This window comes from Hemiscyllium ocellatum, chromosome 16 (assembly GCF_020745735.1).
Source record: "Hemiscyllium ocellatum isolate sHemOce1 chromosome 16, sHemOce1.pat.X.cur, whole genome shotgun sequence".
NCBI lineage: Eukaryota > Metazoa > Chordata > Chondrichthyes > Orectolobiformes > Hemiscylliidae > Hemiscyllium > Hemiscyllium ocellatum.
This window is the reverse complement of record NC_083416.1, coordinates 2,806,751-2,823,190: the sequence shown is the minus strand read 5'-3', so window position 1 is coordinate 2,823,190 and position 16,440 is coordinate 2,806,751. Positions and strand designations below refer to the sequence as shown.

At 38.6% G+C, this 16,440-nt stretch overlaps 2 protein-coding genes across 2 annotated transcripts in view; one reads left to right on the top strand and one right to left on the bottom strand.

The window, feature by feature from the left end:
* LOC132823316 (lysine-specific demethylase 3B-like) overlaps positions 1-8,705 on the top strand; it is a 132,011-nt gene extending 123,306 nt beyond the window's left edge. Inside the window, exons 25-27 of the mRNA XM_060836998.1 lie at positions 3,985-4,161; positions 4,619-4,753; positions 5,452-8,705. Of these exons, the coding sequence (XP_060692981.1) occupies positions 3,985-4,161; positions 4,619-4,753; positions 5,452-5,532 (393 nt within the window). The 3' untranslated portion in view covers positions 5,533-8,705. The remainder of the gene's footprint in view (positions 1-3,984; positions 4,162-4,618; positions 4,754-5,451) is intronic.
* Positions 4,476-16,440, bottom strand: part of rmnd5b (required for meiotic nuclear division 5 homolog B) — an 89,621-nt gene continuing 77,656 nt past the window's right edge. Inside the window, exon 10 of the transcript XR_009645529.1 lies at positions 4,476-4,921. The gene's annotated coding sequence lies outside the window, so the exon portion shown is untranslated. The remainder of the gene's footprint in view (positions 4,922-16,440) is intronic.

Genomic DNA, 16,440 nt, shown 5'->3' with positions numbered 1-16,440 from the left:
TTTGTTCCTCAACTTTCCAGCACATCTATTTCTTAGGATTCTAACTTGTGTAACAGCAAATGAATCCTGAACACACGTTTTACAGGGCTTGTCTTTTGCTATATTGACCTTTCCTGCAGATGAAAAAGTCTTGCCTATTCTCATAAATACTCAGTATAGTTTTATTCGAACATTTCCATACTCATATGGAATAATATTGCTTATGTGTATACTTATTCCTATTAGATATATACACATCTTCCATTTGTAGCATTATAGTTTAGAAGTGCCTCATTTTCCCCAACAGGTTTTCCACCAGTAAGTTAGTGTGATTTACTCTTCATTTCTTTGTTTGGCTGTTTAAAATGACATTTCTGCCTTGGTCCTTCACAATATTCTTGCCCTTTATAACGTATGGACTCTGTTCTCCAGTATTTACCCAAGCTATAAATTATGAATGGCATGCTCATTGCTTGTAAGAACCAGATGTAGGTTATAAGTATTGGGCCTTCAGCAAGTTTGGTCAATTAGACTTGCTCTATATTAAAGTGGAATTCTCCATAAACCTGAGCACCACAGGCAGCTGCTCTCTTTCGAGTAGATGATTGATGGTGAGTTTAACCCAAGGGTCAACATACCACAGTCAAGAAATTAGGGTGATAAGGCAGTGGTTTCACAAGAAATCTGCCACTTGGTGCATTATAAACCAGCTATCCAGCCAACTGAGCTAACTGGCACTTATTAACAAGTTAAATTTACATTTCCCTTTCCAGTGGGCAGTTTCCAGTTCATTTTGTATTGCTTGTCTCACCCCTTTAAAGCATTGCATTCTTATCCCTGTCTATTTTTTATTCTGAAGCTCCGAACCGGAAGATGTGTGTTCTAATAATTTTTAATATCATGATGCCAATCCAAATATATAACCATCAACAGTCAAGTAATAGAATATATATTTCAAAACTCTTTAAAGAGAAAAGATCACGTGCGCTTTTCATAATGATGTGACTTTCTCTATCACTTTGAGCATCTGCCAGCTACACATTTGTGTGCCCTGGTAGTTTTATGCTCCTCATAGTTGAAGTAGCGATGATGGGACAATCATATACAGATGCAGAAGACTGCTGTATATTTTGAGCTTAATTAGATTGGGTCCCTTCTCTGTATACTTGGAGTAGTCAGTGATTGTCTTTCTATTTTCCATCAATCTGCATCACAGATGATTCTGGTCAGTCAGTTAGATTAATTTACTTCGTTTTAGTCCTTAAGGTAGCAATGTTTTTTCTAAAGTTTGTTTATTAAGAAACTATTCTTCCAGTTCCAGCCCATTTCCTAATTCGTGTTTTCAACGCAGTTCTTCCTATTCCTGTGTGGTGATTTGTCCAAATGCAAAGAGATTAAGTTTTTTTAAATAGGTATAAACACCAATCTAAAATTAAATAAATAAGAAAAAAGAAAAGAAGTAAATAATAACCAGAACAAAAAAATAGAAAAACCCAACTAACTACTGATCTATCCTACAAACAACCAAAACATAAAATAGGATATCATACATTACTAGCAATAAATAACAGAATAACTAAATAACTGAGTGCATGCTCAAAGTAGATTTACATCAAGTCATAATAAAACCCGTATTTATACAGGATTCCTCCTCCAGGGGGGTCCCTGCACTAGCCAGAACCATTACCATAGCCAGACAAAAGCACTGGACAATATGGCCGAAATATCTGTGTCGATAAAGTTCAGAAAGGGCTGCCATATTTTATATAAAAGTTCAGTTTTTTGGTGCACCATATTTGTGAGGAAGTCAAGGGGGGGATATATTCCATGATTAACCTGTGCCAGTTCGAAAGTCCTGGAGGGCCTTCAATTTACTGAAATATTTTTCCTTGCACAAAAGGAGAGAATGGAAAATAGTTTCCTCCTGTGCATGTCCAGGGAGGGAAAATCTGAAAAGTTCAAGAGTAGAGACACTGGATCCAATCTAATCTCCGAACCCAAGATCTCTGTCAAAGCATTCGCTACCCTATCCCAATACCTGCGGATCTTATGGCATATCCATAGACAATGTGTGAGAGTGCCAACTTCTGTTTTGCATTTAGGACACATTGGGGATGCTCCTACCTTGAATTTTGAGTCATTCAGGTGCTATATGAGCCCTGTGGGTTATCTTTAATTGAATAGCTTGAGTTCTATTACAAATAGAGATCTTTCTGGCTTTTTCCCAGATGTCCTCCCACATTTCTGAAGAGATTTCTAACCCCAGTTCTTGATTCCATGTTTTAAATAATCGTTCCATGTCCTTCGATACCTCATTATATAATGAGTGAGAAAGAGTACTGACCCAGGGTGGCCTCATCGGCCGTAGCACTCTTCTCTCCCTATCCAGTTTGTAGGGATTGCCTATCAGTGTGGTGGTCTTCTGTATATAATATCGTATTTGGAAATATCAAGAAAGGTCCCTGTTAGGCAGTCCAAACTTCTGGTTCCACATGCTCAAAAGACTTCATAACCCCCCCATCGAACAGGTCCCCAAGCAAGAGATACCTCTGGACTTCCAAGTTTTAAGTGTAGCGTCTGTCAGCCCTGGCTAAATCCCAATGTTCTCACTTTCGGAGTATAAGGGGAAGTTTTTTGTAGGTTACCCTCATCTTGTCGCATTATCCTCCAGACTTTAATTGTATTTAATACAAAAGGCTTTTGCAATAGTCCATAATAGCTCTCATCTTATTCATAAATAGAAGATTGATGAGGAGACACTTTGCTTGGGAGGTCTCGATATCTAAACAAATTGATTGGGTCTCTTGTGACCCACAATCAACTACATAGGATAATAAAGAGCTCAACTGATACCTCTTAAAGTCAGGAAAGTCTAGTCCTCCCCTTGCATGTGGAAGCTGCAGCTTTTCTAATTTGATAAGGGGCCGTCTATGATTCCAGATAAAGGAACCAAGCCAGCCGTGGAGCTAACACAACGCCAATCTCAGCAACATCAGAGGGAGCATTCTCATAGGATATAGAAGATGAGGTAGAATATTCATTTTAACTCTGGCTACTCTGCCTAACCAGGATTTTGGGAGATCTCCCCACGTTGAGGGTCCTGCCTTATTTTCTCTAATAGGTGCACAAAATTGGCTTTATACAGCTGACCAAATACTGGGGTGATAAAAATACCTAAGTATAGAAAACCTTCCAGTGACCACCGAAAGGGAAAGCAAGATCCGTCCGGTAAGTTGGATGTACTGGTGAGGCCACCCAACGGGCATGGCCTCTGATTTCATAAAAATTGGTCTTATAGCCTGAGAACATGCTAAATAGATTGAGCACTTGAATTAGGCAGGGCACAGATATCAAAGGATCACTTAAGAAAAGGAAGACATCATCTGCATAGAGAGTCACTTTATGTTTACCCGAACCAACCCTCAGGGCCATTATGCTAGGGTTAGTTCGTATAGCTTCCGCTAGTGGTTCGAATACTAGCATGAATAATAATGGTGAGAGAGGACATCCCTGACGACAGCCCCTACCAACACTGAAGCTATCCGAACCTAAACCATTGGTGATCACAGCTGCCTTGGGATCATTGTATAATACTGAGGCCCATTTGGAAAATACTTAGAAATTAAGTTTTAAAAGACATCTTTATTCTTTGTTTTGGTTTATCATTCTTACTTTCAGGTTACTATTTCAAGATTATATGTTGAGATATATGTGGATTAATTGAACACTGTTGTGACCACAAGACATAGGAGCTGAAGTAGACTGTTCAGCCTATTCATTCTACTCCATCATTAGCAAGATCATGGCTGATCTGAAATCCTCAACATCACTTCCCTGTCTTTTCCCTATCATTCTTGATTCCCCTACTGATTAAAAATCTGTCTGTCTTGACCTTAAATATATTTAATCACATGGCCTCTGCAGCCACATACGGTAAGGAATTCCAGTGAATTCACTCCCCTCTGAGAGATGAAACCCCTCCTCATCTCTTTACTTCTCACTCAGGTGTCTGAAGAGCAAGGTCAAGATAACCCACCAGATCATGATCCGATTCATGACCAGAGCTGGTACCTAGACCAGATGCTGCGGAAGCGACTATATGAGGAGTATGGTGTGCAGGGCTGGGCCATTGTACAATTCCTGGGGGATGCTGTCTTCATCCCAGCAGGAGCACCTCACCAGGTAAAGATTTCTGGTTCCCAAATTTTAAGTTTTAAAAAAAACTCCATTGTTTGCTCAATGTCAACTACACTGAAGATTAATTTAGATAATGAATTTGCATTTATTTAATGCAATTCGCAACTGGGTGGCGAAAAGAAGTTTTAATTAATTAAAGAAAAATAAACCTAACATGAAACATCAAATGTTTATTTATTATCTCAGTCATGATTTTATCTGGAATATCTTCCTGGAAAATATTCTAGGTACAAGTGTTTTCACTGTTAGAATTATTTTTCTGTTTCTCTATCAGGATGAGTTGATATATAATGGTGGTCTCTGTAGAGTTGCACTTAAAGTGCATTTTTGATCAATTCTAAGATCAGCATATTATTTATTCTGATTCCTCCTGTTCTTGTCAATGATGTATGAAATAAGATAGGTTGAAATCTGTTGTAATGACTGGACTTCTTCGCTTCAGGTTCACAATCTGTACAGCTGTATCAAAGTAGCTGAAGACTTTGTCTCTCCAGAACATGTCAAACACTGCTTCCGTCTTACTCAGGAATTCAGGCATCTCTCAAACACTCACACCAACCATGAAGATAAATTGCAGGTACAGCATTAAGAGGAACTTCCAGTTACTAAAACACATTATTTGATCTGAAGACTATTCCCACTTGCGAAATAGTATATCATTTATTGTCACATGTAGTCAAGTACAGGAGAATGGTGAAAAGTTTTCTTTTGGCGCCATCTTAGGTGCAGGTACCTCGGTGCAAATCTTAAATGCAAAAGAGGAAAACAGAGAAAAATTGTTGCATTACTTTTACATTCCAGTGTTTAAAGAATAAATTAAAAGCAAGACATAGTTAAAGGATTGACATTCCAGTAAGTTCCTGCAATAAGGAAATAACTGACTCTAAACAATTGCAGTCTTAGCCATGGTGAGGGGCAGAGCAACGTGATCAACTGAAGTTGAATCGTAAGCTCCAGTTTCTGTAGGCTTTTCTAGGATGTCACAAAGTACATTATTTGGTGATATCTACAGTCATTCTGCAGTATTAGTTTGAACAGCAACTAAGACCAGATGTGATCGGGTGATGAATGGCAACAGGGACCATCACTGACAAAACTGCATACATAGGATAAATCCATGGGGAAGAAAATGTAAAAATATGTTGCAATTTGACCATATAAATAAAAAGAGTTGCATTTGCTCGTTTTCTCTTCCACAGTTATTCTAACACATTTGTTTATTTTGACTTCCTCATTGTGTGAATTGTGGGTTAACCTGATGTTACATGTCCTTAGGTGAAGAACATTATCTACCACGCTGTCAAAGATGCAGTTGGAACACTGAAAGCTGAAGAACCTAGACTGGCCAAGTCATAGAAGCACCTGTAATGGAAATCTAGACTCAAAGAAATGGTTCTGTAACATACGCTCATTAAGAAGTACATGCAATTAAAAATGGAGAGGCTGTTTTGGTTGGAGATAAGATGTTCAATAAAAGTCCAGTATCACAATGGAATATAGTATCAGTTTTGCTGTCTTCTGCAGGAAACTGTAGGAACAGCAGATTTGGGAGAGTTTCACATTGTAGTTAGTTTCGCACTGAGTTAGTGATTATATTTAAAATAAAATTCAAGTCCCTTTCCCCTTAATTTTTCCATATTCATACACCGTGTTGGGGTAATGAAAAAGGATCTTGTAGATGTAGCAAAGCCCACAGTTTTATACTCATGTTCCCAGAAAGAGGAACAGTTTGGAAGGACAACAAAGTCTTTTTGTTGGCTCGCATTCACTATGATCCACTGATCCCTATTTTACAGAAGTATATTTTTTTCCTAAAGGTCTTTACAACATTCCAGACACTGAGGTTCTAAACTGTTTCTGTATGGTGCCTGGGTCCCTATAGAGTGGCAACCAGACCTCACTGGAATCATAAACCAGCTGCTGAATCAGGTCAAAAGTATGGGTTAACATGTTACAGTTTATTGTTTAAAATGATCATTGGATCATTCTTCTTCCATCCCCTCCAGTCCACAATCACAATTCACAGTGGCAGAGGGAATTGGATTTCTGGTTAGGTCTGTGGATATTAAGGTTTCAGAAATATGGAACTGTTTAAAAATAATCTTGTTTCTGTTTTACTTTCCAAGTTGGGCTTTTGGGTCCCGATTTCATATATTTAAAAAAGATCAGAAGTTATTTTACCAAACAACAGAGTAATCCCTTCCAAACAAAATCTCTGCCTACTGCAGTTTGCTGCCTTCAACTGGAAATTATAAATGAGCTTCTTCTGATGAAGGCAAAATGGAAGTATCAAAATTTTCTCTCAATTTTCTCCCCTATTGCTTCTGGCTGCAGGATTGAGAAGCAGCCAGAGAATCCAACCCTGTTACAGAGAAATTATGTCATGTGCATTCTTGGCTTGGGGATTGACATTTAACTATGGGTATACCAGAGAAATACCAGTTTAACAGTTGGAGACCATGCATTGTAAATCAGGCAGTAAAAATGGATTGGTTTTATTTGTGCTAAGTCTTGCCTTACTGAGTCTTTCAGTGCAAAAAGCAAAATATCAATGCGCAGCTGTAGTCAGCAAAACAATATGTGTTTTCTATGAACTGAATTTAAACTCTTGTGGGCAAGTATTGAGCACATTCTAACTGGCTGAATACATTTTGCAATCCATGTGCCCTCCCCCCACCTCAATATTTCATTGCAGTCCTTGAGTCTTTCATTGTTTGATATCAAAACCATGAAGTAAATCAAGTCACAGGGGTGTCTTGATGCATTTGAATCTTACAGTGCGAACCTTAGCATTAAATGTTTAACTTTACCTCTGAGCTTGACAACAATCTAATGCTGAACCATGAGGACTTAAGGGCTTAATGTAAAAATATTGGGTGACGTATATTAATAATAATGGCTAATCTAATCAGGACTCTTCTTTATCCATGCCTTTCAGAGAAACTATGAAAGGTTGATTATGGATGTGAAATGCTTCCAAGCCGCATGCTGATCTGATGATTCCTGTAAAACCAGTAGTCATCAAATGTTCAGTATTGCTATAAGTAGTCTTAAAATATTCTCCAAATAGTTTTTTTTCAAGGAGATGTTTAAGAGCACGAGGCATGCATTGGCATTTTCCAAAACTCTTTTGATGGAATTCATCTGTGTGGAGTTAGACTGCTGAAAATTCTTTTACTAGGCATAAAGATCTTTTTTTTGTGAATGACAGTTGGATCACAGGATTATAAGTTATTAAATGACTGTGATGCTTGCTGTGATTCAAGAGTGTGTCTAAATGTTTCATACCAGCGAGTTAATAGTTTTGTTTTAATGTTGATAGTTTCCATGTTGCATTATCAATGAAGAATCTGACCCAGGAGCATTCTTTTGGATAGAATGATGGAAGCAACTTTGGCCTGGTTGGAGTAATGTAGTAGAGCCAGGGTACAGAAGGGTGGTTGACCCTGATGAAGAAGGTGGGTGCTGTTGAGTATTTAAACCAAATCACCTGAACAGCCCAACAGATTAGGATTATTCACCGATGTTAGTAATTTTGCCATGTAACGTTTAAACTGTTTACAGGTATGTATCATTCCTGTTAGGAGAATTGCCTTCTGTTTTCTCAGATTTGTGGATCTAGGGGGTCCGCCTAATTATTTTCAGTCCTGTCTTGTGACCGTATGGTTTTGCCCTCCTGCCCTCTTTGTCAGTTGTTGATTTATTGTATTGTTGTGTGTGATGGGGCGCCGATCAGAGCTGTATCCACATGATGATTATTCTACACATCCGTGTGGGGGTCTTGAATTTAATTGTAGGGCAAGTTGTTAGGAGCAGAACTTTCAATTTTTGTTCAACCACCTGCAAATTCTTTCAGAAAAATTAGTTTCCTTAAACTGTTGAAAGTGGTGCCTTTGCCCTTGTGCTCTACAATGTTAATAGATCAGTAATCCCATGGCTAGGGAGGCTCAGTAGTGTCGCAAGGTTTGCATAATTTACAAGACTGCTTGAGAAGGAAGTATGGATTTGTAAATCTTTGTTCAAAATAATATACACACTGGTGTAGGTTTTACTAACCTGTTGCATCTTCCAGTGTATTTCATTCAAATTGTTTTAGACATTTATATATACTTTGAATAATGATTTGTGTAGAGGCATTCTTTGCCGTAACACTGCAGTTCTTCAAAAAAAAACTTTGGATTTTAAAACCAATACAGACAAAATGCAGACATTATCCTTGATAACAGCTTTAAGCATATGACAGACTTCCAGCATATGGCATTCAGGCAGATTTGGCAGTAACCCCCCAGGTTTTTTTTTCAAACAGACTGCTTCCAAGATTCAGCATTTAAAACCAAAACTGTCTCGAGGAGTGTGTTTTTTTGGTTTTTATTTTGTTTGGGCAGGTACCAAGGTACCATTCGTAAATCCAATGTTTTTGTTGATATGTATGCTGTTGTGACTTTTTAATAAAAGGATAAAATTAAGAAAAAAAGTACTGTCACATAATGTAGAATACTTTGTCTTCATTTACTGCAAGCATTTTGTGAAGGGCTGATTTAGGTTTCAATATTCTTATTAAAATTTAAAGAAATAACTTTGTGTATAGAGTCAATTTATTTAAACTCTCCGATTGAGGAATGTGTCCAGCAGTGTATTTAGGCTCCCTAGCAATTAATCCAGATCAATTCTCATGAGAGTCGAGAGTGTAGTGCTGGAAAAGCACAGTGGGACAGGCAACATCGAGGAGCAGAAGAATCATCGTTTCTGGCTTATGCCCGAAATTTGATTCTCCTGCTTCTCAGATGCTGCCTGTCCCGCTGTGCTTTTCCAGCACTACACTCTTGCCTCTGAACTACAGCATCTGCTGTCATCACTTTCTCCCCATTCTAATGTGAACCCAAGACCAGAAAGTGTATATATCACATCCTTTTAATATCTCCACATTTCCACAAATGCAATATGGCAACCACAGAGTGCAACTTGTAGGCAAATGTTCACGGTCAAACAATCATATGCATATGTAGCACAGAGGCAGTACAGCCCATTTTTCTAGTGATGATTTAATTTATCTGTTCAGTTCCATCTTCCTATCTGTTAAATTTTTTTTCTGTTTCCTTGTAGAACATTGGAGTTCTGCTTTCCTCAGTGTTTCTTCATTGTATCTCTTTTCCTAACGAGCCCTTCTATGATATAAAAGAATCCCCTGACGAGTGCTTCCATTACTTTCTTTGTGATCTTATCTAGGGGACAGGAATTTACTTGCACAGAAATAGATTTTCTCAATTTGTCTTTGCAGCCTTCTGCTTCACAATGCTTCCCAAACAAACTTTTTGAGATACATGACAGATCTCAGCCACCTTCTGTTGAAATGAACTATAATTCATCCCTGATTTCCTTTGGGTCTGCCTATTCTGTGCAATGCAAAGTCTTGAAGTCCTTCCTAAAGAAGGCTTCTGAAAACTGGACACAATATTTGAAACGTTGTGTAAAGAGTATGCTACACATCTCTATTGCTAACTTTCTCACGCTCGTGCCTTTTCTAAAGTATTCGCAATATTCTTTGCATCTGAATTCCACCCTGTTTATAAGTTTAGTTTTTAAACTATTTTTGGAGTATTCATAGTCACAATCCCAGAAAAAGTGCATCAGGTGATATATGAAAACAAATGGGTTAACTTGCTGGTGACACAAAGTTAGGCAGCATTGTAGACAGTGTAGGTGATCGTATAAAATTACAAAGGGATATTGAAAGGTGAATGGGCTGAACTTTGGCTTATATTGAATTCCATCTGTCAATGTGAGGTTATCCATTTTGGACTGAGAAAGGACGGTATGAAGGTAAACATAGTGGATGCCCAAAGAGACTTGGGGGTTTGTCTGGGACAATACATCCATCCTAGGACAGGCTAAACAGAGACATGCATGGGATTCCTGGAGGTCAGGCATTCAAACCAGAACTCCACCAATAAACACATCGATTTGGACCCTATTTACCAACCTTTGGGAAGAAGAACGAGAAATGAGATCACCCACCTTAACAGACCAAGACACAAATAGGAAGTGGGACAGAACATCAGCGCTTCAATGGAGGTCACTGATGATGTTACCCAGCATGGTGACAAAACATCTGAGAACAAACCTACCAGCTCAGTGAGCAAACTTACAACCTAGATTTACAAGTCTGAAATGTAGCCATTATCATAAGCAAATAATTAGTGATAGTATTGAGATATTAAAGCAATGGTTGTATAAAAAGTATGTACATGGGAGGTCTGAGAAATTGGAGGGAGAGAAGAATTAAATTGAAAATGATGTGTTTGTCAGTGTGGGATTCCGGGGGGAAAGGAGAATGTTTGAAGCTTGAGTTGTGTTTTGTTAAAATGACGTTCCATGACTAAGAACAGTAAAATAGGAATGAAAGGCTGAACATAAAGTTGCAGGTTTGTTGAGGTTCTGCTTGTTGATGAGAAGAGGAAATGCTTACACACATATAAGTTTCACAGGACATGTTTTACATAGCCAGTGAATGTATAAAAACATTTTACTGTCCTTGTTGAAATGTATTCGCCATCGTGTTAGAGGAAGCATGGGAGTGGATTTGTTAAGGGGACGCTCCAACACGCACATTGTGATAAATGATCTGATAATTTGTGATTGAAATAAGTATTGCCTGGACATTCTTCTGCTTTTCAAAATGGTCCCTTGGAATCTTTTGCATCCTTCTGAGAGAGTAAACAGAACCTGCGTTTAAAGTCTTATCCAGAAGGTGGCTCCTCTGATGGTACAGTGCTCCATACTGATAGGTACCATCCAACTCAAGTGGCCTTGGTTTTCGTACTTAGATCCTGGAATATTGCCCTTGAACCTGGAACCCTGTGGGTTAAGAATAAAAGTGATGCCAACAGCATGGCTGAAATCCTAAAGTGTTCAGCAAAATAGTTGCCTAATCTGTGTTTGCTTTCCCCTACTTAAATGATCTAAATAATAGTTATACTATAGGTTAGAGACATACCACAATTCAGAAGTCGTACTTGAAACTTAGGATGTGATGTGATGTGACTTCTTCAACTGGAGTGAAAGGAGCACATTGATATCAACGGGAGTCATTGAAACATATCAGGCAGAAAGTGAGAAATGGATTGGGAGAACGAAGCAGGACATGGAAGGCATTGTGCCTGCAATAAATGTCATTGGAGAGCCTAATGCCAGTCATGTTGAGAAAGGAATGGAGAGGTCAGGTGGACTTGTGAAAACTGGGTGTATTAATAGTTCATAATGATCCCGAAACAGCTGTCAAAGCCATCAGAATAGTGAGAGGGTCTGAGCAGTACTGATATGAAGGTGAGCCAGGCTTGGTGAGGAGCATTACATACCCATCAAAAAGAGGGGTTTAAATAGGACCCAGAGACTTCTGATAATGATAAATGACAAGAATTGTTCAAAGTGAAACAATTTCAGGCAGAGGAACCTGTTAGTCAATGACAACTGGTTGGGCCTAGTGTTCCAGGAAAAGTCTTGGTGAGTATCGGAGGAGTATTGGGACTACACCCAAAGTGGAAATGTGTTTATTGGACAATGTAGCAGCAATCAGAGGTGTGGTTGAAGTGGATAAAGAGGGTGAAAGAGCAATAAAAAAAGGATTTTGTTTTCTCAGTTTGCTCTTCTCCCATTGAACCACTAGTCTATCAAATGAGTCCTGTTTTTTTGCTGGGCAGCGATGAAAAGGGCTGTGTGCAGTTGGAGGCAGTGAGCAGAAAAACCCAAACTACTGTTCTGTTTTACATGGTGGATAACATACTATCCATTCTTCCTTCTTAACAACATGTGCCTTTATTTTATCAACAAGCTATCTTGACAGTATCTTACTGTTTGAAAAATCCTTGTTTGGCACTCCATATTGGTGGGACATAGCTTATGTGAAACATAAACACCAGCATGGGCCAGTTGTGCTGAAAAACCTCTTGTATTTACATGACAAAGGAGCAGTGCTCCAAAAGCTTGTGATTTCAAATAAATCTTTTATGGAGTCATACAGCATGGGAATAGACCCTTTGGTCCCAACTAGTCCATGCCAAGCAAAATCCCAAAATAAACTAGTCCCACCTGCCTGCTATCGGTCCATATCCTCAAACCTTTCCTTCTCATGTACTTATCCACATGTCTTTTAAACATTGTAATTGTACCTGCATCCACCACTTTCTCAGGAAGTTCATTCCACATGTAAATCGCCTTCTATTTAAAAAAGAAAATTGCCCTCATCTTTTTTTTTAATTTCTCCTCTCATCTTAAAATGTGTCCCCAAGTTTTGAAATCTCCCAACCTAGACAAAAGACAACTACCATTAACTTTATCTATATCTATCATTATTTTATCAGCTTCTAGCATTATCACCTCTCAACCCTCTACGCTCCCACCCTATCCAGCCTTTCTTTTTAACACAAATCTTCTATACCTAGCGACATCCTGGCAGATCTCTTCTGAACCCCTCCAGCTTAATAAGATCCTTGCTATAAGTGAGCGATCAGAATTGGACACAGATGGCTTCTGTGCCAACCATTTTAACCACGATCTATATGTGACACAAACTTCAAAGAATTATTTACCTGCACCCCAGGTCCCTCTGTTCTACAATACTACCCAAGGCCCGACCATTAATTGTGTTAGCCCTATTCTTGTTTGTTGTACCAAAATGCAGTACCTTGCATTTGTCCAGATTGAACACCATTTGCCATTGGGCTATAACCTGGTGTTGTGTGACTTCTGATTTTGGAAAAGCACAGCAAGTCAGGCAGCATCTGAGGGGCATGAAAAATCGACGTTTCAGGCAAAAGCCCTTCATCAGGAATGACCTGCTGTGCTTTTTCAGCTGTACTCTAATCTCCAGCATCTGTAGTACCCACTGCTGCCTAGCTGACATCTGATTTTTGTCCACCTCAGTCCAACATCAGCACTTCCACATCATGACTACGTTGGTCAAATATAACTTGCCATTTATAAGCCTGTCTTGGTGGATGGGTGTTGTTGCCCTTAAACAGGCTGTGAAAGTCGATCATTACTATCGAAAAGACAAACCAGTCCTGTTACATCCATGAAAGGAGTGCTCAGACCATTGGCCAGTCTGTGACTGCTCATATATTTCAGACCACAGTATTAACCAAATGAATATGAAAAGCCAACAAACCATATTAGTTAGACATTCCCTTCACAGCACTAATTATTCTTGAAGAGGGCATTGGGCATAGTCCTTTTCAGCAACTTCCAACGGTCTTGTAAATGTTATTTTCTGCCTCAGTATCACAGGAATCTGATCATATTCAATTGTTTACAAGCATCAGACAGCTTGAAACTCAAGATGTTAACGGTATTTATACAACTTTGTAATGTAGTCACATTCTTCTTGAAAGATTTCATCTCTGATTTCTCCTTCAAAGGCTGTTCATCTCTTCTAGATAGTCTCCCTGTATGTGGACAATTATTGAATCTTAAAGCTAAGCAGGTACTCATTCATCAGCTGGCTCAGCTCGTTGGAAGGGCCATCCAATTTGTTGTTTTCCTCTTTCTCAATTGCCCTGTTTTTGTTTGTCTATTCATCTACTTTGGGTTTGAAAGTTACTTTTGACTGTGCTTCTTAACATTTTTTTTCAGAGGCTACATTCTAGATATCAAGACTGGACAAAAATTTTTTCTCATGTCTCACCCTTATTCTTGTGCCAATCTCAAATCTCTGGTTTATGGTCCATTTGCAAGTGGAAGCAATTTTGCTTTACTCTCTCACTGTTCATGATTTTGAACATTATTAAATTTCCTCTTAACCTATAAGTAGAGTAATTCCAGCTTCTCCAGTCTCTTCATACAAACAATTGATGTTCTGTCTTTGTTCCATTCTAGTAAATCTGCATCTCACTCAGTTGATCCTTGTATGTTTTGTAAATTGTCTTTATAAATTGAGACCCTAATCCAGTTGAGGCTTAACCAGTATTGCAAAGGTTTAGCATAATATCTTTGTATTTGCACTGTGACCCCTTGTCAATAAAAGGTTTGCATGCATACACATGCAGTCCCCTTTTAAGATAGTGTCTCTGCATTAAATTTAATGAACTGTTTGACCTTGAGGTTTGTGACCATTCTCCTCATTGTTCCCATTTCTGAATTCTGCAGTCTTTAAAATTATGCCCTGAGGCAATTTTTGGAAATTTGGCATTGTTCCCAGTTTCTATATCATTATTTCAGATATGGAAGTGAAATTGACCAAAGTCAATTATTGCAACTCATTTGCTAACATTGGTAGGATCCTCATGATTTGTTTTCAGAAATTTGGTAAATTTAAAGGAACCAAAGACTTCCTCATTTTAGATGAATGAATCTTGATTTAAAACAATACTTTTACATCTCCTGGACCATAATATTTAATTCATAAGCAAATTTACTTTTCCATTAAGTAGTTAATTCAGTTAATTAGATAGTTAATTCAGTAACAATGCAGGTGTGTTCTTAAATAATTTGACAAATTTACCCTATATTCTGTGAAGTTGAATTTGAGTGAAATGAACTTTCTATTGGACTGTACGTTTTATGCTTATTCTTTTGCGATAATCAGTTTAGAAATGATAGAATGTGCTCTCAAAGTGAAGATTGGTAGCAGTCCAAATTCAGATGAATAATCGAAACAAGAAGTGGGATTTCCATGTGGACTGATGACTCATTGTAGCAAGAAATGGAATTTCCCTGTCGACTAAGTTTTGTTTACTTTTCATCGGAGATTCTTTTATATTACTCTAGGAAGTACACTATAGGATCAAATAAACAAGGATGTGAACATCCTCATGCTCTAATCACGAGATTGTTTCATACTGTTATTTGATTCCAAATGTGGAGCAAACTGGTAGCCTTATGCAAGCAGTAGATCTGAAGGTGTCATCATGGATTGAGAAGTCAAGCCACCAAGAACATGGAGAGACATAATTCAGTAGATCTCCCCAACTGTAAATGGAACGTGCACCAGTAAAAACATGGACATTGCGTCAGTTTAGCCTTTGGGAAAATGGAACTGACAGAGCAAGAGCTGATTGCTTTTAAAGTCATTTCAGGTATTCACACTCACAAGGTTCTGATGGTTCCAGGACTCCTCGAAATCGGGATATTTTTCTTTACAACTTACTCCAGAGGTCCATACCAAGTGCCCGATCTCTGTGAAGAATTTTCTAATGTCAGAGCTGTATTTGTCTTTCATGTAAAATATGAGATCGTTCATCCTGCTCTGCCGTTCACAGCTGATCTGCTTGTGTTTCAAATTCCACCTTTCCACCAACCCTCAATAACCTGTAATTCTTGTCAGGCAAGGGAAATAATATTTACTGACTTCCCCTCCACGTGGCAAGGCCAAATGTTCTAAAGTCACATGGCCCTTTGAGAGAAAAAGTGCACACTCCTCATCTCTGTCTGAAAAGGGCAATCTCTGATTTTAAAACTATGGTGCCTACTTCTGGACTGACCAACAAGTAAAGTTACTTTTTCAAGATTCATTTCGTTCATTCATTCATTCATTCGTAATAAAATGAAGCAACTTCTGGTATTGTCAAACGTTTATTGTGGGATTGTACAACCAATATTCCTTGAGGTTGAAGAGGTCCATCTCCTGATTCTGATATTTTGTCTTTGTGGTGACCATATTTTGCATTATGTTCTGAATGCATAATACATGATGTGGAGGTGCTGGTGTTGGATTGGGGTGGACAAAGTTTAAAAATCGCACAACAGGTTATAGTCCAACAGGTTTATTTGGGAGTGCTGCTCCAATCCATGGCTTATGATCCTGCCCCACTCGCTAACTGATGAAGGAGCAGTGCTCTGAAAGCTTGTACTCACAAATAAACCTGTTGGACTATAACCTGATGTTGTGTGACTTTTATAACTGGGAGAAAGTGAGGACTGCAGATGCTGGAGGTCAGAGCCGAAAATGTGTTGCTGGAAAAGCGCAGCAGGTCAGGCAACATCCAAGGAGCAGGAGAATCGACGTTTCGGGCATGATTCCTGAAGGAGGTCTCGTGCCTGAAACGACGATTCTCCTGCTCCTTGGATGCTGTCTGACTTGCTGTGATTTTGATAACTGACAATTTTTTCTTCCTATCTCAGTAAGTTCTACAGAGAAGAACAATTCAGAATGATGTCTGAAGTTGAAGCAACTGAGATAAATGATGTAAGTGAATGTCACAATGCTTATAGAAAAGACTTTGGGTGGAGTAGCTGTCTCAGATATCATATTTTGTGTACAAGTTGTCTGAG